General features: G+C 39.0%; 1 protein-coding gene across 4 annotated transcripts in view; it reads right to left on the bottom strand.

Moving 5' to 3' along the window:
* The window catches only part of NTRK2 (neurotrophic receptor tyrosine kinase 2), a 201,554-nt gene that overhangs the window by 22,887 nt on the left and 153,120 nt on the right, over positions 1-25,547 (bottom strand). For all 4 annotated transcript variants that reach the window (XM_038170542.2, XM_038170543.2, XM_038170545.2 and 1 more), the window contains 2 exons: positions 21,870-22,042; positions 18,197-18,431 (listed from right to left, as the gene is read on the bottom strand). In XM_038170542.2, coding sequence (XP_038026470.1) covers positions 18,197-18,431; positions 21,870-22,042 — 408 coding nt within the window. The remainder of the gene's footprint in view (positions 1-18,196; positions 18,432-21,869; positions 22,043-25,547) is intronic.

Here is a 25,547-nt window from a genome sequence, read left to right as displayed (position 1 = left end):
AGAGGTCAATGCCAGGACCAGCTACATTCAACATCGTAATCAGCGGGCTGGAGATGGGAGGGTACTTCTACTTAATCCAATTTTGTGGGTGATACTAAGCTCTCAGAGAGGCTTTATTGGGAATCATATTGCAAAACACAGAGAGTAGGCAGTAGGTGAGCTTTAATGCTGATGACTATACGTGTGATAAACAGGTGTAGTAACCTAGTAACCTGTATTTATACTCAGAACTGGCAGCTACACCTCAGGCTGGAGATCTTGGAGCCAGCTCTAAGAACTCAGTGAGCAGTAGCAATCAGGAAAATTCAAGACATTGAGTATCATCAGCACAGGTACTAACAACAAGATGTAAGGGCATAATTCTGCTGTATGCTGTTCTGCTCTCCACAGCTCAAAGAGGATGTAATGTGCTGGAGAGGCACAGAAAAAGGGAGCAAAAATGCTTAAGTTGAGGCTCATAAAATCATGAAAGTGATGGATAACGCAAGGTTAGCCAACAGCAACTGAAGTACTGTTATTACCAAAGTCTGAAATACTGTAACAAGAGGACATTCCATTAAATTAGTAGGACATAAGTTAAAAACAGATACTTTTTTACCTAATGGGTAGTAAAGTTATGGAACTTGATGCCACAGTTGTTAAGGCAGACAGTATCAGTAGGGTCAAAAACAAATTAGACAAATTCATGAACAGTTGATCCATAAACAGACAGTAACAGGAACTGGCAGGTATGTACCTAACATCCCTAATCCACAAATTATAGACTCTATAACAGTATAATTAAATGCCCACAAAAAGTGTCCAGGTTCACATGCTCTCCCTAAAGAACATATTCTACAACCATGTCATTGACAGAATACTGGGATAAGTAGATTATGCGTTGTGATCTCATGATACTCACAACACCGTTCTTATATTAAACAATGGTACATGTATAACCTGCAATCACTTAAGAGCTTAGGATACTTAAGTTCAGACAGTGAAACACTTTCCTAACTTAATACCTTGGAGGAAAACAAACAAACAAACAAACAACAAAACAAAACAAAACTTTAATTTTAAAATAAAACAGAAAAACATCTTTAAGAAATAAATATGTACATAAGTCATTGCTTGGTATTTTCATTCTGCCACAGTTCCAAGGAATATCTTGGAGCTTTTCTGCAGTCCAGAAGCCATCTCTTGCCTCGGTATTTCCGTTGACTGAACTGGAACAACTGGAACAAATAAAAGTTGTTCTTCATAATCTTCTCTTTCTAGTATCACTTTGGAGAGAGTGCAGATTGCTTAAAAGCAAGTGTGATTTATGCTTAAGAACCTTATTAGTCGAATGCTAGAAAAATTCTGGAAGGACAAGCAAATTTTTTTTGTTTTGTTTGTGTTTAATGGGGTTGGGGGATTTGCTATTCAGAGGGTAGTAATCTTTAAATAGTCCCCTGGTAATAACTATAATTTAACCTGTCTGTCCCCAGAAGTCTCCAGACTCCTTTTAAATTCTGAATAGTTGCTCTATAAAAGGCAGGAGATCATCCTATATAATTAAAATTACAGCTGCAGAGAGATACTCTCTGAGATTTCATTGTGGAACAAAAGCTCCACTGCCAACTTGGGACGTGTGTTTCCTGCCACTCAAGGTTCCCACTGCTCACAATGGAGAGCAAGACTAGACCAGCACACCCAGACACCTACTAGAAGTCAAGCAACTGATCTCAGTGCTGTTCAACCTGGTCCAGACTCAGCAACAGAAGAAAGAATGAAAACAGTACGTGAAATTTAAGGCAACATGCCCTGGTCCCTTTCTAATAGAATACCTTTTAATCTAGGTGGTGCAGGGAAACATGGAGTGAGACAGAATTACTATTCACATTTTGAGAATAACAGATATAGATTTGCTTTATTACGTCTTCTGCCATTCTATCCAAGGTAAGATTTAGCCTTTGTCCAGTTTAGCCATCTATACTCAGGGAGACTTGCAGATGGGTGTTCTGATTGTCATATCAGTGCTGGACTGCTGCTAGTTTCATAATCAGACTGGGGATCTCCAGAACTTGAAAACTTCAGGCACCATCTAAGGTTATAATGCTTTTGTGCTCTCTGTGAAAGTATTTTTGAGCAAAGCAAATGTAATGATGAGTGTGATGAATTTGCTATACATTAAAATTCTAGTGAGAACCTTGTATAAACCAGCATGGAAGGCCCCATTTGCATGCAAAGCTGTAACTTTTGGATCTAAAAAAACCTTCACTGAACCAGCAAGGGTCATTGTGAACCTTGTCACAAACGGACATGTTACTCATGCTTTTAAGATGGTCATGGGCTGAAAGATGTTAAGTTCAAGTTGTTGCCCTTCTTGAAAAAATTAAGATATGAAGGAAATAGGAGGAAGATATAGATGGACCATAAGAACTATTTGCTTGTATTCATCCTTTAATATCTTCTCCTGACTTTACCTTATGATAAAAAGAGGACACTGGGAGAAGACAATGACAAATAAATATTTGCTTGTCTTATGGTCAGACAAAACCATCAGTGAAACTAGAACCCAACCTCCCTACAATTTTGAAGGTTAAAGTGTAATAAACACTAATGAAAGTAAAGTGAGGACAGACTGCATGCAAAATTAAAAAATCAGAGAAAAAAAATTAAAAAAGTCGTAGAGAGGATACAAGGTCTGACCTGATTTTTGTTGTGTGTATGGTCTTGCCAGCAGAGAGAGAAGCTAAAAAGTTACTACAGTTGCGTAGCTATTGACACGTATTTTGATGAACCAGAAATATTTTCTCCTCAAAATTCTTTTCTTGCCATAAAAAATCAGCAACTCTAAGCTTTCACAAATGCTTGTAACTCTTCTTGGTATATTGTGTAGAAACCAAAGATGGGGTGAACTGATTCAGATTTCAGACTTTTATAAATTGCTCAGTACCACTTTAAAACAACAATTTCCTCCGTGGATTATAGGGTGTCCAGTAGCCTCATTCCTTTGATGGTTAGAAACCATCTCTAATTCTAATCTCTTGCTTAAATTCCTTCATGGCCATTTTATGATTATCTGTTCCTTTGCAAACATCATCCTTCAAATATTTTTTTTTCTTCCCTAATATTTATGTACATTTCTGATGCATTCATATAGCGCGTAGAGAGTCTTAAACTCTCCTTCAACAAACACTAAGCCAAAGCATCTGGTACTTCAGTTTGGAGGTATTCTGTCCTCTCAAAACCCAGGAAAATGGTTGATGGGTATTTCAGGAGTTTTTTGCTGAGACTAGCAAGAGTAGGAGTAGGACCTTCTCTTTGGGCAGTAGTGCTAATTTATGCTACTTAAATTATTTCCTGAACTCTTAGTCTCCTGCCATAAAATAGGCTCTCCATTTCCCTCACTCTTCTAGGATATCTTCTTTATGTATGCTCCAGGTCTAGCTTTCATATTCTCAGTCCCATTAGCCACTTTGCCTATATCTTTGTATTCATCACTGTTCTTTCAAGACCTTATGTTAAAAAATAATTTTGCTTCCAGGCCAAACTAACTCTTCTTTCCACATCATCATGTCTGTAGTGGTGCCACTTTCCTTCTTACTCTCTTTACAGTTGTGGGATCTTCTACTGTTTATTTTAATATCCTTTTCAAATTCAGTCCCAAATGCTTCTTGGCACTTTTCACTGTATCCCTGTAGGTCCTAGCTTTATTTGTCTATTAGCCTTTCCCTGTGTGTTTTCACTTATTCCCAGTGTCCTTTGGGAGGTGAAATCACAGATAGTTCTTCAACCTACTGCTTTCTAACTCCTCTTCTGGTTTAGGGCCACAAATTCCAACCACTTTTTGCACTTTTTATTAAAGAAAATCCACATTTCCCCTCTACATAACTTGATCCTAACAACTAGTTCCTGCCTTTTCTCAGTTGACCCTCTGAAGCAGTAGACCAGTAAGAAAACAGGGACACACAAAATTTTGAGGTTAAAATTATTCCAAAATCAGGTGTTTTGAGGATCTCAGGTAGTTTTAAAATCCATCGTTACCTCTCTGAGCTTGCTGCTTTTTGTCTTAAAAAGTATCTATTAAAGTGCAGCAAAATATTGCCAGATTAAAAAGGGAAAAAAGATAATCAGGAAATAATCATTAGATTTATTCACATATTTTTGCTTGTGTTAATTAACGTGATGCTGTTTTCCATATCCCTAATGACAAAACTGAGTACATATGAACACAAGCCAGCAGCTTGTGTTCATATACACTATACAGCAGCTAACTTGGGTATTGTGAGTAGCACACGCAGAGAAGTGTACACCCCAGAAAAGGAGTATTCCCTCTGCTTCTGGCTAGCTTTGCAGTCTGTATCAAGCTCATGTCACAGCTTTGGAGCTAGCAGTGTCTGCAGAGTAGGCATACCTTCAGTCTCAGGTTGTATGGTGGAGCTGCATAAACCTGTCTGTGACACTCCTTTTTATTTCCTAGCTCATGCAATTTTAGCTATGCTTAAGCTATATTTGAAGGGCTTCTCATTGCATGTAGTACAGCTTTATCTGCTGTGCAACCTTCAATTTCCTCCTCTCCTAGTTTGTATTTTATTCTACTAACAAAAGCTGTTCAAGACAGAAAACAAGAGGGTTAATATTGCATAACAGGGAAGCATATACAACCTGGCTCAGATCCAAAACCACCATTTAGTCCCTCTCCAAACTGCCATGGAAACATTTGTTGTTCAAAACTGTATGTTCCTCCAGGCATGATTGATGTAAAATATCGCAACTGTGTGTCTATGCAAACAGGTAGGAGTTGTACAAGGTGGATCTTTCAATCACTTTCAACAGAATTCCCCCCTGCAGAAGATTACAATATTAGGCCTGTATATCTTAAATATCTTGTAAGCTTTATGTTGTAGGTTCAAGTAGTATCTGTTGGCTTTCCGCTGAGGGGCAAATTCCACTCACTGTGCATTGGCACTGAGCTTTATTTTAACATGGTTATGTTTTTCCCACACAATTACTCAACACTACATTCTTTTATCTGAAAAAGGCTGATATGGCATGAGACACCAGTCCTAGAATATGTGAGGATACTCAAGGAGCATGGAAAAACCATTTGACTGAAAAATGCTAAATTCCATTTTTCATTGGTGCTTTCAGTGCAGAAGACAAGACAAGACATGTTGCCAAAATTATGACATGAAATATTCAGCTCTATTTTGATCTCTCTTTTTTTCTCTGTGTCTTGTTTTGCTAAAGATGATTTAAAACTCTGCTTGCTGAATCCAAAAAACAAACAGCTCATGCATATGACAGGGTGCCAAGAATGCAGGACCCTGCCCTTCGCTTAGCTCACAAGCAAGAAAAATCTCCTACAATGATACTGCCAGCCAGCTATGCTGCACTAAATCTCACCATCAGAAAATAGCACTGGCAGCATAATCAGATGCAAAAGAACTGCATGCAAAGCAGTAACTTGCAAAGAGCCCAGCCTATCAGTTATCCTTTCAAAGTGACTTGGTGGTGACAGGCATCTGGTCTATCAATTGGGAAAGAATCTCTATTCTCCAGGTTAACATCACAGTTTTATTTTGTGGGATTAGGCTGAGCCAGTATAAGAAAGGTAGATGACAAAAACAATATGGCAAATGATTTGTAATCATCACGTCTGTCATTTGTGTTTCCTCTTTTTTTTTTTTTTTTTTTTTTGGCTGTTTATACTGGCAGTGAAACAATTGCAAGATTGATGTGTTATCAAAGAATATCTGGCAATATTTTTAATGAACAGTTCTTTATCTTCTCAACATTCTATCACCAAAAAAAAAAAAAAAAAAAAAGGAAAAGAAAATAAGAGCAAGTTCTTTGCCATGACAAATTTTCACCCTTTCTGTCTTTCTGTGTATAAAATTAAATCCAGATTTATAGGAACTTAATATTGCATGTTATAAAGTAGTTTGAAGGAGTCCCTTCATACATACATGTATACCTTAGAGTGGACAAAATGATGTTATAAAAAGACCTAATAAGGAAGGGAGAATAAGACTCCACCATATTTTACATATCAGTTGAAAAAACAAAACAAACCAACGTCCCCCTATCCCTCCCCCCAACCTATGTTTCCAGCAAATCATTTATTTGCTTCACATTGTGGCATGCATGAATTGGATCAAAAGCTGATCACAGTTGTGATTTTTTTCCCTTTTAGATATAACAATGAACAAACAAGTAAAACAGATGTAATACCATTACAAAGTTACAGTTAGTAAGGATAAAGGTAAAAGTCCTGTCCCCAGTGATGTCAGTTCCCGTTTTCCCAGTGAACTGGAGCTGGACAAGTTTTCAGTCTCTGAATATGTATGAATATGTCTTTCTGTCTTCCATAAAAATTGTACAGGCTATAAAACTAACTACTTAGATCATATTCATTTTCAGTAGCAACAACAACAACAAAAACAACAACAACAAAAAGTATTTTGTGGTTAAAAGCATCTCGGTCTCAAGGTCCCTTTAACTCTAAATGGCTTTTTATACATTTTATTTTCACCACATAATCCTTTATTAGTAGTATTTTACTCCCTTAAATAGTAGAGAGACTCAATATTTTTGTAGATGTACTTTTGCAGTCTTTTATTCTATTATCAAAAGTCTTGCACTACAGCTCTTCCTTACGGTCATGGCTTCTAATCATGTGATTATGTGACTAATCGAGGTGACATTTATTTAAGAATGTACACTTTCAGGCCCTGCAGTTGTGGAGAAAATCTTGAGTACAGCTACGTAGTATATGGGGCTGAAATAGGATTTCATGAGACACCAGGACCTCTCCTAGGTGCCTCAAGTGACTATTCTTTTAGCTTTTTCCAAAGTGAATCCACCTCTACCTTGAAAGCAGCTGGGCTTTATTCTGAAAGGGTGCTTTCAGACTTAATTCTTATACTTACAAAATTCTCATTTATACTCTCAATCAAGCCAGTGCATACCTATTCGTTTCTGAGCCAGCTAAACAGACCTTTAGCTTGAATAGCTGTTTAACACCAATGAATACTTTACTCCAATATATTTCTCATTCACAATTCTTGCCCTTAGCAAAAGGGACAAAAAAAAAAAAAAAAGATACTTTATGGATTTTAGTACTTTTTTTTTTGTTTAAGTGAAAAAATTTAAGTTGGTCTATTGAATTCATGTGTATAGAAGTAATTCAACTAATGTCTCTTCTAATAATTAGAGCTAGCAATATTTTCCACTGCTGGTATGGAAAAAAAAAGTCAGAGCATGTATTTTCTGTAACAGTGCTGAAAATGGTTTTGTTTCATCAACATCAGCAAGGATAAAGATTTATAAAGATTACTGCTGACCATTCTATTAGTTGCCTTCAAAAATTGGGGCCACAACTTTACTGTTTTTCATGACTCAATTCTGTATAAGGTGGCTTAGGCAAACTCCTCAGAAGCAAAATTAATCTCAAAAAGTGTCCAGACTTCATACGGTTAGGTACCAATTTGGATTAGTTTCAACAAGTATTGGAGTTCCTGGTCACAAGATGCAAATCAGAATACAGCTCCTTGAACAAAACCACACTCAAGTGGTCTTTCTTCATAATTGCCACAAAGGTAAAAAAAAAAAAAAATACCACAGCAAATTAAAAGTGTGATTATTCTAAGTCAAACTAAGTGTTGAAATACAATTTAAGGACTAACTACATTCATCAGCAAAGAGAACAGATGCAACTCATGCCAAGTCACACATTTCCTTAGGCCCATCCATTCACCACGTTAAACCTCTAACCAACATAAATACACATTGGGGAATAGATTGAGAACAGACAAGATAACTTTTACATATCACCAGAGAACAACACAAAGATGCAAGACTAAATAAGGAAATAGTTTTCAAAACTTCATTTGTATCACCTCTTATGCAAGCTCAGACAGAGGTACCATACTCTGTCTGACCAGAATCAATGGGTTCGATTCTGCACCCAAATCACAGGCAGGAGACATTGCTGTTGCAATATCAAGCCCAGGATGACATGTACAGGAATAGAGGAATATGAACTGTTTGCATATCAAATTTAATGCAAGATCTTCAAATTAACAAAGGCTGGACAGCAGCTTTGCAAGGATACTGTTCACTGGCAAGTAAATAGTAACTTCTAGAAGTAAATTCAAAAGTATTAAAGTAGAAATTTTTCTTGAAAGCATTTCTCTGCATTGGGAAGAACAAAGTTACTTCCTACTCGTGGCTTTTCTCCTGCAGATCTGTTTACTCATCTGATGGAGATATAAGCATTCAAGTAAACGTGAGCATTGCTGATTTACTTTTTTAAGATCAACCCTTGATATCAGATGCATCTCCCCTCACTCATCATAAAGCAGGCCTTCATCTAATCCTAAAAGTTTGGGCACGGCTAGAAGCTTGACAGCATTTTGTAAATGTTTTGGCTCCATATGTAAGACTATATTAAAGCAAAGCCAAGTTATCGCTGAAGATTAAGTACAAGTTCCTTGGCCTGCCAGATGCAAAATCATCTCACTTTTGAGATCCTCACCTTTTGGCAAACCTGGAAACTGTCCTGACAACCTCTCAAAAACGTCAGCACTCTTCATGATGTCTGATACTTAAACAGGCTTCGGAAAGGTATATGGGTTACAACTATAAGAAACCTAGAGCATGCTCACATCACCTCTCTGTCACCAATGTCAACAGGCTCAGACAGGTCTATTTCAAACAGCTGAGGGACCCAGAAGGTAGTGGAGACCTAAGCTACCTGCAGTACAACACATTGCTTCCCTTTGCAATTTCCACTCACCATCAGTTGCTCTTTCCTATGTGTGCACTGATCTACAGAACCATATTTTCAGGCTCCACTCTATATTGCTAGCTGATGTTGTCCTCATCTTCTTGATCCATTCTGTTACATATAGTATTTCAGCCTAATTATCTAACTCTTCCTTTCTGTGTTTCCTGAGTTCTGTACGCCAAGAGACTGCCAATTGTCCTCTGGACCTAGGAAAAAAATGCATGTTTAGGAAAACTGCCTAGCAACTGCTTTCCTTTCTGCAAGGAGGGAGCCTATTAGCATAAGAAAATCTTCCAGCTGGAAGCCAGCAAAGACTCTGCTGGGAGGCGAATCTGTGACCAGTCCTCAAAGGAGAACTCAGCTTAGCCCTGCTCCCTCTGGGTGGCCTTTCTGTGCTGACCCCACCATCAGCAGGGGCAGTGGCGCGGCCGCACAAGGTGCGCCAGTGCTCTGCTGCAGCCCAAAGCTGCCGCTCCACTTTCTGGGTCTGCTCACAGTGTTCCCAGAGAGCTTTTTCTCATTTTGTTCCCACTTCTTCTCCTCACACTGTGTGCATCACACATCACAGTCAACAGCTTCAGCTGCTAACCTTTGGAGTTCTGTCATTTGCTTTGCAGATTTCCTGCCAAAAGTGACTGTCTGTAACACTATAGTACAGTATCTTTTTTCCAGATATTTACAAATGCTTCCTTACCACAATTACAGAGTGACATTAGTAGTCTGCACAAGGAGCTGGCCCGTGAAGCAAGACTACAGAACTCACTTCATCATTTCTCTTGTTATTCTATGCCTGTTCTCTAGAAAATGCTGCCTGTAAACTCACTCTCTAAAACCCTGTGCTAAACACTGTCTCTTGGTAGAATCATAGGAGCTAGTCCCCACTAATCATCAAACTATGATCCGGCAAATTGTGAATGGGGTTGGGATTAAGGACACGGCCCTCTTATGTGCTAAACATTTCAGCAGCAGCCAAATCTTTCCAGCACCTGCAAAGATGGCTTTGTAGGGCTGCACTGCTACTTAATGGATTACAGTTCTGCAAAGCTCTACAAATTGCAGTTCGTAAAGCTAATTTCAATGTGTGATTCACTGCTTTCCTGCAATTTATATCCATATGTGTGGTTATTTTTAAGAATGATTCAGTTTTGTATATATAATTTTAAAAGGACTTTTAAAGTTAATGAGCATCTGTGCTAAGAGCCCCTTAACAGAAAAGCTTGTGTCAGCCACCAGTGATGCTGACTGTGTAAACTTCCTGCTATTCTATAGGCATGCATATAGATCTTAAGGCTCTTACCTCCTGCATACATCAGGAATAACCCTCCTGAAATCCACAGAATAAAAATGACTTTAAAATGGAGTGGACAAAACCAGAATTTCCATCTCTTTGAAAACTGTAATATCTGCTTTATAATCAAAGTGGGAGCAAACCATAAATTCTCAAAGCTTTTAACAGAAGCAAACAGAGGGAAAATTTCTAACCACTTTGGTTAAGATTTTGATCGGCATACACTCAGAACTTTCAGCAATAGTGTAGGTCAACAGAATTTCTGTATCTCATAGTGTAATTTTCTAGGTACTGGTTCCTGCCTGAACATCTTTTCTCAAGACAAACTGGTTTTTAATGACTATTTCTTGATATCCTGCATATGAACCATGCTGGCATAAATCCATCAGGGACAGATTTCCAAAGGAAAAGAGTGGTCAACAAAAGCAAGTCCACTATGCTCTAGCTTTTCTTTCAATCAGCTCCATTTTTTAGCCTTGTCATTATATTCTTCTGGTTTTGCCCTTGTGGATCTCACAGACTGAAGGAGAATGTTCTCAAGAAACAGTGGAACTTGTTTCCTGGTTGCACATTTCATGTGAGAGGGATCTTAAAATGCAGCAAAACAAAGTATACCACAACCTCTCAGTGAAAAACTCATTTTCTATATTACTGTCTTGTCAATAAAGCTGCAAGATGGAGCTTAGTAGGAACTTGCTGTTAAATGTGTGATACTACACATGCTGGACATCTGATGTTTCTTCTCCTAACACTAATATGGAAAACTTTCTTGGACTCCCCTCTTAAGATCAGTGTCAGTGGAAACAGATGCAGACAGAACCATAAGCAAGACCAATGACCCTGATGTGAAGAAGATGAGGAAACTCCACTGGGAAGTGACTGCATCTATTGCCAAGCTAAAAATGGCAATAAAAATAGAACTACACCTGCTTGAGACAAAGCTGCCTTTGGACACTCTGTGTAGCACTGAGCAGGTCACTAAGCTGCAGCTCAGGAAGAAGCACCAACAGTCAGGGATGTGTAAAAGCAAGCACTGTAAGGATCACGCTTCCTGCACATAATAAAATATACTCTCACGTGGCCAAATAGCAACAGGCATTGTCCTTTAGCATCAGGATTTTGTGGTGTATTAAAGTTTCTGAATGATGACATAGTAGTGACTTTCAGAAAGCCTCCGACAGCCCTCTAGAACCATTAGGCTTAATTCTGTTAGCAGTTATTTTAGTGTAAGTTCAAAGATACTGCACTGACTTCAAGGAGAACTAGTTTAGATTTACATCTCTGTAACTGCCCCACTATTTCCTGTATTGTTTCCAGTTGCATGAAATCATCTGTGCATGTCCTCCAGGGCTGCTGGAACCCTCTGTCCTCCCCAGCACTACACATGATGCAATGAGCCTCTGACGGAGGAGGAGAGACGAAAAGTCCATGTAGGGAAGCAGATAATTTCCTTTTGAGCAATGAATGCAAAAATAGCAGCTAATAAAAAGCCTTCAAACTGTGCCTTCAAACTGTGACAATTCAATACACACACCTACGAGGATGCCTTGACAAGCTGGTTGACTTCTCAGTAACTCTTTCTTGTTTTCTTTAGTGCAGCCTCCTCCAAACACCCCCACACAGGTATTCAGCTCTGTAGTGACAGCTGAAACCTGCAGGTGTTTGCCGCTACTGCCCTTTCGGAACAGACAAACACTTGTTCCTCACTGTAAACATTTGCATGGTGGTGCTTGCCTGGCTAGTTATAGCCCAAATAATGATGAACCAGCCTTTTCTTTTTTTAGTCCCTTGCTGTCATGCATTAATTCTCTTTGCAAACAGGCATTTGGTACTGGAAATATCTTAAGTGATATCATTCTCTGGTGGTTATTTTACTAGCATTATCTTTTAGCAAATGTTTCATATAAAGAGTCACCAGAAAACCGTATTATGCAGTCGCCAGAAATACAGCACTCTACAATATTAAGTATGAAGCTCACATGTGAAGGAAGTACTGTGCCTAGCAGCCAAGACGCTCTTTGCCATTTCACTACTCTAATACCAATGTTGTTTCACTGTCTTCAAAACCAATATTCTGTTTTTTTCTGAGTAACACAGGAGATCAGAATCAGGCTTACTTGCCAAGGGTTGTAATATTCCCAGGGTCAAAATTGTTTCTTAAAGGGTTTTTGACCTTTTTATGTAGAAAGAAGGTCTGGAAACTGGGTATTTTTAAAGTTGGCGTAGAATATCAAGTTGTGTAATTCTTAGTTTCTCTGAAAGTTTTCCTTGGAGTCTAAGAAGCATAACAACTTCTCACATCTTAAATGAAAGTTGCATGGGTACACTATGTTTCAAGAAGATATCCTTTCCCAAAATACTTATTTAACATTAACTAGAATTGATCAAGAAATAAAACACTAAGAAACAAAGACACAAAAATCTAGGAAACTTGCAAGTCTATCTCACTCCCTTGTCAGTTTACTTTTTGGTTCCACGATTCTGTTTCTTTAGTTCTTTACTCACCATCAACTTAGACAAGACCTGAATTTTAATTAAAAAATAAAAAATAAAAATAAAAAGCAGCCCCCAAAGAAGCTAAAAATAAATGAAAGACGACAGTCTCTCTCAACCACCAGAGGTACAAGATGTGCCAGCCACTCACTTAGGGACTGAAACCAAAAACTTCAGAAAAGAGGATGTTCTTCATTTGGAAGCCACAGAATATGAGAGTGGCCCAGGGCACTGTTTGACAATACAGTGACTGTATGCCAATATCACACAGGCTATGTGAGTCTAGGATGTACTGTGCAGTGAATTTTCATTAGAGGCAGGGAAGTATTTCTGGTCCAAGAAAAGGCAAAAACCTTATTTGGAAAATACTGCTCAGAGCTCTAGTGATGTCTGAACCGGAAAAAGACACTTAAACTGTTTTTTCACACACTGAAAGATGTAAGAGAAGGCTACTGGGAGAAGAAAAAAGAACCTTTTCTCCTGACAGTTTGCCTTGTTTAACCATCCAAAACAGTCTGGGAGGGGAAAGCATTACTTTTTCTAAATGCATTTGACAAATTAAAGCTAGGAAGAGAGAATAATGCTCTCTGTTGGAGAATAATGTGATCAAGTGGGTGTACACTGGTCATGAACTAATTTTGACTACTTATTAAGATTTGCAACCAGGATGACTGAGAGGTTCTGGAGCAGCCTTCCAAGGAAGGCCCCATCAGCAGGATCCTATTTATTTTCAATGTCCACCTTGGAAAATTAATGGGAGGGGCTGTATAATAAGCAAGAGTGTTCTAGGAATTGGACATTCAAACTTCAGAGACAGAAGACTGCTGCTGTCCAATTTTGTACTATACCTGAGAGAGAGATCTGAAAACAAGCTTGTCGGCATTATGCAGGTTGCACCATATTTATGTAGTCAACTAAACTATTTCTTCAGGACTGGCATTGGTCTCCTGCATTTTTGTTTTACCTCTTGTTGCACGGTGTGGCTCTGTGTTAAGCTCTGTTCCCCCACTGCTCTGAGGCACTGAGGACAGATGACATTCATAAACAGGATATTGGGCCAGATGTGCTCCAATGGTTGTTACTAGACCCCAGAAATGCCAGGCTGGTGTAGCTGGTTTGAGCACTCATAACATTATGCCAAAAGGAACCATTACTTGCCAAAAGGTAATTCTGACTGAGACAGACTTATAGGGATTGTTGTCACCATCTGTTTTATGTCAGGGGTGATTGACTTTGGAAGACGTTTCAGAAATTTTTGTCAAGGACAGCATTGATACCCTTGACATCTCTTCCTCTTTTCCCTTGGCAGATTGGAATTTTCATAAGATTTGGAGCTAAGGGTGTTAATGTATGTTGAGGTTTTCCACGTGACTTGAAGAGGTCTCAGGCTCTTGTCACTCCTCTTGCCCTTAACACCTAATGTATAGATTTCTGCAGTGGAGAAAGGCTTAGGCTAATTCGACTTTTAAACCTCTCTAGCTTTTGGACAAGTTGGGCCTAAAGATGAAAACTTTGCTAATAGTTCCAGGTTTCTGATAGCTCTTTCTATGGTTTGTACAAGCAGAGGCATAGAGTCCTTATTTTCTCTACTGTTCCTTGCACTGTTGCATAAAGGCAAGTTAGTTATACAATAGCTAAACAGGGATTACACAACTTAGCTCCATAAATCTAAATCAGAAACAGAGTTTCTGTTCTGCACTGGGCAGACATAATGTGGAAGGGTGAACTTCTGGTCCTAATGAAGTTAATGGCAAAGCTCTTACTTACTTCAGTGAGATCACAGTTTCATGCAAGATCTTGGCTCAAGCTTGCAGCTGGCTGACCAGGCTGGATATTTAAAGCATATCCCTGTTAAGTTTTTCCAAGTTTTCCAAGTTTTTCCAAGTACTGAGGTGAGATGACCTTTTTTGTGTTTGTTTGTATATGATAAGAAAATATTTTAAGACCAAGTACTGAGCAGCAGCTGCAAACTTCAACTCTGAGCCTAAAAAGGTCCTGAAGTATTTTCTGAGTGCAAGGAAGTATACTAGCAATCTGGTCATTCCCATGCTTTAGTGTCAGTACGTCAAGCCACTGAAGGCTGCTGATGAGTCACATTATTTGAGTATCAGAGGGAAAGAAGGGAAACTCTGACTTGTGAGTGTTGGGAGTCCAAGCAACAAAAAACAGACATCAACGTCAACAAAACATGTAAAAGTCCCTAATGAACCTGAGACCTAAACTCTGCAAATAAGTAACGTCATGAAGTGATGCGCTGTGCTACAAGGCCTGCAGTGCAGCAGTCACTGGAGCTTTTTGGCACATGGATGAAACTAATTATTTGACAGTTGCTTTAGTTTGACCTGAGGTGGATGGCAGTGCAGGAGAGGAAAAGGCACTGCAAATTCTTCGTGATCATCTGGGGTGACTTTTGAAAACTATTGCTGTTTCACTGTTAGCATGTATATCAGGACTCTCTCCACCCCCAAGATGTCTGATGAAAAAGGAAGGAAAAAAGAAGGGAGGAAGAAAAGAAGATGTTGTGTGTAACCAGAGCCACGCATGACATGCATTCTGAACCCAAGGGATATTTCTCTCTCTTTCTCCCTCAAAACTCTTTTAACTACTGAGCTGCTTCAATACAGAGTATCATTAACAATCTGACAGCAAACAAGTACTGGTGACCATCCTTATCTTACAGAAACAAACTATGAATAATCATCTTGGGCAAATCTAGCATCCTGACAAGGTGGTAGGATCTCAGTAAACAGATTCCAGTGCCTTAACAAACACAAATACCAAACACAAATACCAAACACAAATACCAAACTGCAGAGCTTTTTGAACCTGTATAAATCCTTCCAATGAACATCAGATAAAGTTGTCAAAGTTGGGGAAGAATTTCTTCTGTGTATACAATTAAGTCTGACCAGTTAAAAGAGACTTACCCTGCTATAAGCAATTAGTTATGGTGGGTCAGTGCCATCCCAGTGTCATCAATTAATTTCATTGCTTAGGCCTGCCATAGACATAATTGTTAAGGCAACATTCTGGAAAGTCATCATAGCCTTGACTATTTCACAGTCAGACTCTGTCTAGCCCATATACGGCCCAAGTTCTGCAGTTGAAAACCTCAAAGACTCAGCTGTGGCTTCCAGCTTTTATCAGTGTGAAATACAGTGTTAAGGCAGTCTGTGGCTCTGTCTCTCCTCTGTACCAGCTAAAAGACAGCTGGAATGTGGGGGGTTGGAGAAATGATCCTTTTCAATTTTCTCACGGTTCAAAACAAATGACTACACAACTTTAGGTTTCATACATTTCCATCATACTGCAAACTTACTTCATCAATTTGGGTGGAACCATGATACTTATATTTTCATTCATCACCTCTGCCATATGTCTACATCTTTCTCCCTTCAACCACATTTGTGTCTTTTACTAATGCCTCTTTCCACTTCCCTTTTCCTTTTTCTTTTACATTCCTTAATGAACTGACTTATTCATTCCCTCTGTCACACCCATTATTGCATCCTCTTCAAACACTGTCCTTTTCTTCCTTTCCTTCTCCCCCTCTCTTCTCATTTCTTTATTTCTTCCTGGACCACACTGACTCCCTTGGCCTCAAAAGAATGATGTGAAGAAGGGAAGGGGGGACAGGAAGAAGACGAAGAAGAAGAAAGAGGAAAGGAGAGAATCACTCTGAAGAAGAGGCAGTGAGAAATGCAATGAATCACTTGCATGAGATACTTTGAAAAGCACTCCATGACTGTCCAGGCTACCAGAACCTCCCCACGTCATGTTTCAGGCAGGACAAAATCCTGGTCTTGTTCTAAACTCCTTCATTTGGTAAAAGCTTTGCTTGAGTGCTGATGCATAAAACTGAAGGATTAAAGCCAGAAGAACATGAGGAGGTAAGATGCCACCAAAGCCACTACACCAATGTTTGCACCAAACCTCAGCTGTCCCCAGGAAGCCTGTATGATTACCTAGTTTCTACCCCTTTTGCCTGTAGTTTTTCTGCAGCAGGATTTTTTTTTTTTCAAAAATTAGAACAAGACAAAGCATTTATTGTTCAAAAATGCTGTTCTTGTCAAGGCTTTTGCAAACACTTACTATTAAGCATGAACATTCATTCTTAATTCTAATGATGAACTGGTAAATGAATCCAGTCTCACTAAAATACATAACAGAGATATGTCTCCAGTCCCAGCAAGTACTGTTCATTTGTCAGAAGCAAAATCAAGAAAGCCTTTGTTGCTCACTGGTGTCTTTGAGAACACAGAGTCAGTGATTACTATCCTATGTATTTTTCCAAGTTCTGAAATGAAGTCATGCTTGTTTTACATTGACCAAATAGCTTGAAGTGCCAAGTTTCCAAAATAACAAAATATAAGAGGAGTCTGGTTCATGTGTTTACAAATTACTAGGTTTGCCTTCTAAAATAAGATAGAGGAACAAAGAACAGAGGAAGCTTATTTCTCAGCTGTTAAGAAAAACAACACACAACAAATAATTTTTGTGTGCACCCTCCTCTGCCCTGTCAGGCATCAGTTGGATGTAAAATCAATCTCTTTTCAGGCATCCGACAACCACTGGCACAGAGGTGACACTGTCATTTTATGGACACTGCAACCCAGTTAGGATGGATAAGGAAGAGTCCTTCATTTTACCTAAAAAGAAGTCACTGGTAATAAGTGATGTGAGAGGCACATACAGGGAATGTGCTTTAAAGAGACTGAATAGCTTATTTTACAAGATACATACAGTTCCAGCACCCACAAACTAACAGCTTGCCCATGGATTGCCTTCTGCAAGCCATAAAAACCTGATAGCTGCAGTTCAACTCATGAAGCTACACATGTGGTAATCAACTACCTGACTTGTCACATAGTACAAAGACAACATCAATGATAATGATTAACGTACAGGGTCCTGTTAGTCCTAGCAACTCTAGGAACCCTTTACAAAATTTACACATCATTATACCATAACTGAGCCTAGGGAATACAACCTGGGCCAGAATCTGAACATGCACCAAGGGCTACTCTTACCTACTACTTAGTTATCGCCCTCACCAGAGTGATGCAAAACAGTTCTTCAACCATAAGCAGTAGAATTAAAGAATAGGCTTAAGGCAGGAGAAGCTTGCAGATAGCTTTTAATGAACTGAGAAGTTAATAATATCTGAACTAGTCTTTCCATGAGCTAAATAGCTCATTCAGCACTGCTATCCGCTACTTACAGCTACTCAAATAAACTTTATAATGGAACATTATAAAATACCTAAAAGAAACAATTTCCACTTGTCTGAGAAACATATGATAACATATTTTAATAGCTCAGAAGTATTGGTCCAAATCTGATTACCCACTCTTCCTTTCCATCTGCTTCGTTTTCGTCTTCAATACAGCCAAACAACCATGTAAAATTTCTGCCCAGAAAGACCTTCCTATCTTTTACTATTAGAATTTAAAGTCATCGCACATAAACAGGACATGCCAATCTTATTCTGATTAATTTGCTCCAAATTTACTGAAATGTTGTAACCCAAAACCATGATCTTCGTATACCAGCATTAAAATTACCTGTCAGTGTAAAACCATAATCTGTCACATCACTGTGGTATGATTACTGAACCAGACCTCACTTGTTAGCACTTACAGCAGTTCACTTACCCTATAGTAGTCTGTGCTGTACACATCTCTAGACATCCCAAAATCCCCAATCTTCACCAGTAGGTTCTCACCAACCAAGCAATTCCGGGTAGCAAGATCCCGATGCACAAAGTGCTGTGATGCCAGGTAAACCATACCAGCTGCAATTTGCTGGGCGATATGAAGCATCTGGGACTGTGTCAGCTCAGCTGGACGGTTGCCTTCTGCCATCAGTACTGCATCTGGACCATGTGCCCTGCATCAAAATATAAGCTGATAAAGTGACAGGCCACTTGCAGGCTACAGAGGTAAAAGGTATTAGTGAGACAAAAACCACAAAAGTGACTTACTCAATTAAAAGAAAAAAAAAAAAAAGGTGGGGGGCTATAGATTCATTGGTGAAATAGCAATAATTTGTCTCTTGGCTTTTTTCACTTACTGTTTTCCTTCTCTGTGTGAAAGACAGGTGTTTTGAAGAACATATTACAACAGGTACATATACTGCTCATGAAAATAAGGCAGCTGGATTCATAATACCCCCTATCCTAAATCACCACCTTTCTCCTGTGACATCCTGGTAACTCAAAGATACTGATATCAGCATTCCTATGTACACAATTTTATGATAAGCATTACTATCCAATCCTTAGCCAACTAATAAGATCGGCTAACAATCATTCCTCATTCATATACCTTCATATAATATTTTGAAAAGGACTTTCTATTCATTCTACTCGTCTAGGACTTCAGAAGCCTTTTTTATTTTATTCCTGCAAAGTAATCTCTCAAAGAGACTACCTCTGCCCTTCCCTCCTCAACTATTTTGGAAAAACACTCTACAAACAATTTTTGTTTTCTCTCAGAAGGTCTTCCTTCCTCCAAAGTAGAGTTTCAGAGAATCACCTTTCCAATCAATGAAGGTGAGGCCTTATTCATCCCTAAGGGAAGGGCACAGGAGTTTGGAAAAGAGTTGCAAATTAATCAAAATCTTTGAGATCAAATCTGACATTACTTATTAGACATATGATATTAAAATTGCCCCAAGGGAAGAACTTCATGAGCAAAGTGACAGATGTGAGAAAGAAATGAAAGAAGGTGTGTAGCATTGCTGGGATTGCAGCTGGTACCAAGTAAAGAAGTTAACTGCACTTTCTCTGCCACAGGATACAGACAAACATTCAACTGGTCTGGGTGAAGCGGAATGTACAGGAGGATATGAAACCTCCAACCAAGACTCAGAGGAAAATTCCTATTGAAAAGCACTGTACCTTTTCATTGCACTGATTTTTTTTATTATCATTTTTTCATTTTATATTTTTTTGGCTGCTCTCAGATATGAAGCCTCAAATCACTAAATTAGAGAATTCTTCTTTCACTGGTTTCCTTGAGGAGATTTGTATCTAATAAAACTTTTGTATTATTTTTAACACTCCACCCATCTTGCAGTTGTGGTGCTGTCTGTAAAAGAGGTGCTCCTCAGTGTCTGCAACAGCCAGTCATACTGACGGAGATTTCCTTGGGTTCACATTAGCCTCCACTGCCCAGAACAAGCATGAGGCAGGCATGGCTTTGAGGCTGTGGTCCTAGATCTGAAACAGCCTTTGGCTACACACAGACAGCGAGGCACATCCTTAAATTTCGGATTTTTTCCCGTCAGCCTTTGGTGGCGCTGCAGGGTAAGAAATTTAGGCTTTTACAGCCCACTTACAGCTAACCTCTGATCTGCAGCACAAGCTGCGGCAAATGTGAGAGGAATGACAAATTGGAGCTTAGGTTAAACAGCTTGTCCCGGCATAATCATTTTATGTTCTAAAGACCAGGGCTGATTAATAATTAAAAAAAAAAAAAAAAAGAGAGAGAGAAAGAGAACACCTAATGGAGGAAATATACTGTCTGCTAAACTACCTTTCTCTACAACAATTCAAGTCAGAATTAGGAGGTAAGAAAAGGCCAAAAAAAAAACAATTATCAAAGAATAAGTATTTCTTATTGTGACAATGGATCAGCTTCAAATCTGGCCTGTTCTAATGGAAATTCAGTGCTCTCAAAAAGTACTGGGACAGTGTCTTTGGAAACCACAGTTTTCTCCTGATCCACGGCAGAGGTCCAAGCAGGCAAATGTAAATGCCCCAACACTTAAATCCTTTGCCAAAGAGACAGTCAGTCTGGGAAAAGTAGTGCTTACTCTGCAAACACTTCCTCTCCTTAGATGAGGAGGGGAAGAAGTAAAGTAAAGAACAACTCACGGGTTGAGATAAGGATAATTTAATTAAAGGAAAAATATAATAATAATGATAATAATAATAATAATTAAGGAAAGAGTATTATTAACTAAACAATTTAACTAAAGGGAAAAAAAAGGGAAAGGGGAAAAGGGAGTGGGAAAGGGAAAAAAGAAAAGAAAAGAAAAGAAAAGAAAAGAAAAGAAAAGAAAAGAAAAGAAAAGAAAAGAAAAGAAAAGAAAAGAAAAGAAAAGAAAAGAAAAGAAAAGAAAAGAAAAGAAAAGAAAAGAAAAGAAAAGAAAAGAAAAGAAAAGAAAAGAAAAGAAAAGAAAAGAAAAGAAAAGAAAAGAAAAGAAAAGAAAAGAAAAGAAAAGAAAAGAAAAGAAAAGAAAAGAAAAGAAAAGAAAAGAAAAGAAAAGAAAAGAAAAGAAAAGAAAAGAAAAGAAAAGAAAAGAAAAGAAAAGAAAAGAAAAAAGAAATAAAGTCTATGTGGAAGTGCAGAGGAAATAAATTACTCTCCACTTCTCACAAATGAGCAATGCTTGACTGTGTCCTTGAAGCAGGGCCTCAACACACATAGCCGGTGTTCGGGAGGAGGACCAATGTTTTCACAATGAGAGCCCACCCCTCCTCTCTTCTTCCTGCTTCCACCTTTAATTGCTGAGTGTGACATCACATGGTATGGAATATCCCTTTGGTTGGTTTAGGTCAGCTGCCCTGGTGATGCTTCTTTTCTCACTTTTTTGCCCACCCCCTAGGAATGTTAGAGAGAGTCCTGGTGCTGTGCCAGCACTGCTCAGCAGCAGACACAACACTGGTGTGATACCACTGCTGTTCTAGCTACAAGTGCAGAGCACAGCACTGTATGGGCTGCTGCAGGGAAAGTTAACATCCCAGCCAGAACAGTACACTACTTTACAGCCAGATTTCAATTTATAATGCACATTCCTGAACAGTTTTATGAATTAGACCCCAAAATGTAGTGCTTTCCACCACACCAAAGTTTCCATGATTCACAATTTTCTTGCCACAGATTAATGGCACTCTTTCCAAAACTCTCAGAGGAGGGAAGAAAAGGGGTTAGATTTCAGAAGCTTTTAGATGCCTACAGATAGCAATAGATATTGAGAGGGATCTTCCAAAATGCTACCAGAAAGCCTTCAAGAAGACTATTCTTACTGTAAGCTTTATAACCAAACATTTCAGAATACCATACCCTGGAATACACAGAAAACTATATTTCTTCAGTTTCCATTCCTCTGGGGAAAAGTGTGAGGCTTAACGTAATGGTATTTCCAAATACACAAAGAAAATGAGCTCCACGTCACAGTACACAAAATGAATGTTGCAGATTTGCACTTTCAGGTGTCTGCATTTTTAAGTGACAGGAGTTAATTTGGCATTAAGCACCAATAGCTGCCTACCTTCATTGTCCACTTCTAGCTCTCCAGCACAATACATGTTGGATTTACCTGAGGAACTTGTTAAGATCTCCATGCTTCATGTACTCAAAGACCATGATGAGTGGATCGCCCTCAACGCAGACACCATAGAACTTGACAATGTGCTCGTGTTGCAGGTTAGTCAGCAGCTCTGCCTCACGGTGGAAGTCCTTGCGGGCATTGTCACTGGCATCCTTCAGTGTCTGGCAGAGGAGACAAGGATGTGAGGAAGGAGAGAAGTTCACAGAAGGTCGTGAACATGTGGGAAGACATTGTAAGGGTAAGATAAGGACATTATACTGCATAAAGAATGGAAGAAGTACATTTTTAGTAACTGTTTTAGAAATGCAGATGCGATGTTTAAGAGCAATTTAGTAAAGGCAATAGCATTGTTGTTCCCCTGCCCCATGTCACAATATAATACCTACCAAATAATTTTTATTATAAGAGGATGTAGGAATACTCACGATCTTGCTGTTTCAAGTGTTTCCCAAAACACAGAACAAAAAATCTGATCTTATCCAAAAAAACATACTCGTACACAACTGGTTTGTATCCTTTAGCTTGTAACTCAGGCAAACCCCTGGTGTCCTGTTGGTATTTACCTCTGCTTTAGGTTCCTTAAAATAAAGCTTTGCTTGCTTAAAATACTTAGTGGAACATAGATGCATTTCTTATGTATTACTGATGTAATTACTGCTGATGTTGGTCCCTGTGGTGCAGTATACATTCAGTAGATTTGTAGAAGGGCAGATCCTTGGAACAGACCTTACAACCTAAGACTTCAGTCAGAAACTCCTTTGAAATAAAGTAAATTTACTTGCATGACTAAGATTAAGAAATGTGTAAGTAACTGAATTATCAATCCCAAATTGATAGACAGAAAGTAAGTAGATGCAGGTCAGAATCTTGGGGTGGCAGTTTTTATTTTCCCACTTCTTATTTATATAGATCTAAAATCCTGCTCATTTTCATTTTGTAGGAAATATATCAATGTTGGATCAAACAGGAGGCTTGAACTTTGTATAATAAAATAGTACTAATTTACCTGCCACTCATAAGCAGTTTCAGATCTCTTCTTAACTACATTTCATGAGCAAGGAAACACTTTCATGCACGAAACCAAAAGCAAATTCTGACACCAATTAAGTGAGAAATAATAATAATTGACAATAAACCACTACTGTGCTCTACCTTCAAAAGGTACAATGGTGGTACTGTATTAATTGAAAAAACATTTTTAAAACAGTAAGAGAATGATAGCAGGTTAACAATGTTCACAAGTTATTAATCACAGAAACTGACAGATGGGCTTTGTACCTCTGTATTTTAACTACCATTAGACTTAAAACAAAAGACAGTAAGACTCAAAACTAACAGTGTTGCTTTAACTTAGGATGTTTTTTTCCTGGCTATTTTCTACTCTGAATTCATGTAGACACCACGGGACCAACCACGCTCATCAGAGCAGACACAGAACAAGTTGATACAGTGCAATCATTCTGCCAACAAACCCAGTTTCTAGCTGTAATAATTATGGTTTGTTCAGGTTTTTTTTTTTAAACAGAGAGAATTCAGTCCACTTTACTAGTATGATACCTATGCTTCTGTGAATGAGGGACTAGGGACTAAAAGATGACTGTCAGAGAAAATGTTTTCTTCACTTATGAAATGGCAGACATAGACCTTAAAAATTAACAGCTGGGGTGAAAAGAAGCAGGGCTGAGTGAATAGCCATTTATCAGATACAGGGGCTTTTCCCTGTAGATTTCAGGCTCTGTGGATACCAGAGGCAATAGAAACTTGTTGTGCCACAATGACACTTCCCTGAGGAACCCCTTTACGAATCTCACGTGTCTTCAGGTGCAGAACCCTTCTTTCACATGTTTTATCAATAATGATGCAACAAGGATTTTACAAGCCTTCATAAGCCGTGACATATTAATATACACAGCCATATCATCTAAGGTAGATATCAAATCAGCTCTCCACCTGTGGTCCCAAGCAAATCACATCTGAATCAAGCAAGGACTGAAACTGAAATATCTTCCAATGCATCCAGGCTCTGCAGTGATGCCTTAACATGATGCAGGCACCAACTCACAGTCCAATCTATACTATATAAAGAAATCACCTGGAGCAATTCTGTTGTCAGTTGAGTCTCCTCTGTTGGCTTCATGTATAAAGCAATTGGACTGTAATTCTTCTCAGCAAGAGAATTAGAAAACAATTCATATAAAAACATTTTTATATAATAGCAACCCAGGAAAAAAAATATAGTCAGAAGCACGGGCTCATACTCTTTCCAACAAGCTCTTTCCCTGGAAAGACAGTAAAAATGCTGACAGCTCTGCCCTGTGATGATGGCTTATTGTATATTTCAGGAGAAGCTTTTTATCTCACAGAAACAGCAAAATTATCATATGACAGAGCAGTTGCCATGGCAATTACGCATTTTCTGTCAAACAGCAAAATGCAAAAAGGTCTAAAACCCTGGCAAAACTCAGAAAGGGTTTCTATTACCAAGGGCAACCTTAAGTTCCGTAACCCACCATTGTTGCAACCTTCACTCCTCTAATTTTCATTATTTCATGCAGGACACAGTATAGACCCAATGCATGAGAGATAACTGACATAGGCAAGGAGGAGTTTGGAAAATGAAAAAATTAATAACCACGTAACATTTACATAGAAACGACGGGGAGTAATGCATTTAACTTGTTTTCAGTGTAAAGGAAAAAATAAAAACAAAATAAAACCACAAGAGCACAAGACGGGGAAAAGAACATACTCATTTTTATCAATACTGACAGGTAAGCCACAGCTCTGCATGCAAAGCACTGTCACCAATCCCAAGCAGGATCTGATATACAACCACAAGAACTTTCCAACTAGTAGGCTGCTTGGCCAGTAGCTAAGGAGGAGGGGACATGCTCCCTTCGGCAACAGAAGCACTTCCTGGCTGGTAGAGGAGCTCCTCATCTGCAGAGCTCAGCCCTGTGACAGGTGGACTGCCACCCCTTGTTTAATCTCTTCATCAAGACCTTGCCCAGGTATCCATGTACAATCTGGATCCTGCAAACTTGCACTGCACAGCAAGTGCAAGCCACCAGCTTTTTAATCCACCCTGATGCCACAGAGCTGTAACCCCAGCAGCAGGGGGACCTGGCTCTCACTAGCACCAGTATGACATGGTAATGAAACTCTCCTGACAGCCTTCCTTTACACTCTTTCAGCTTACTGCTCCCCAGCACCACATAACACCTGAGAGCTGGAGAAGAGTTGGAAAGCTTTGGTTCTTCTCCGCAGTGCCATGGAAATGTTTGTCACCTAGTACATGCATCAGTCTGCTATACAAGCACAACCCTGGAGAAAGCAGTATAGGGTGAATCCTGCCTTTCCCATTCCCAGGGCAGCAAAAGGCAGCTGCTAACTTGTGTTCTGCAGGTTCTAGAGAACCCTCTGTTCTCTAGAACTGTTTGCAGCACGTTTTGTACTGATCTGATTTGAAAACTCACCTAGGGTGGGGGGAATCCCATGCCCAGTCTGACCTGTGGTTAAACTCCATGCTTGCAGGTTTTGATCCACAGTAAGCATTTCTGAACACTCAGTGTTCTCCCCAAAAGTCCCAACAGTCAAATTTAAACAGACTATCCTACTCCTCTTCCAGTGAGGAAAAGCATAAGCATTTGGGGTTGTTTATGCTAA

This window comes from Anas platyrhynchos, chromosome Z (assembly GCF_047663525.1).
Source record: "Anas platyrhynchos isolate ZD024472 breed Pekin duck chromosome Z, IASCAAS_PekinDuck_T2T, whole genome shotgun sequence".
Lineage (NCBI taxonomy): Eukaryota > Metazoa > Chordata > Aves > Anseriformes > Anatidae > Anas > Anas platyrhynchos.
Note: the sequence above shows the minus strand (reverse complement) of the source record. Positions and strands in the feature narration are given on the sequence as shown.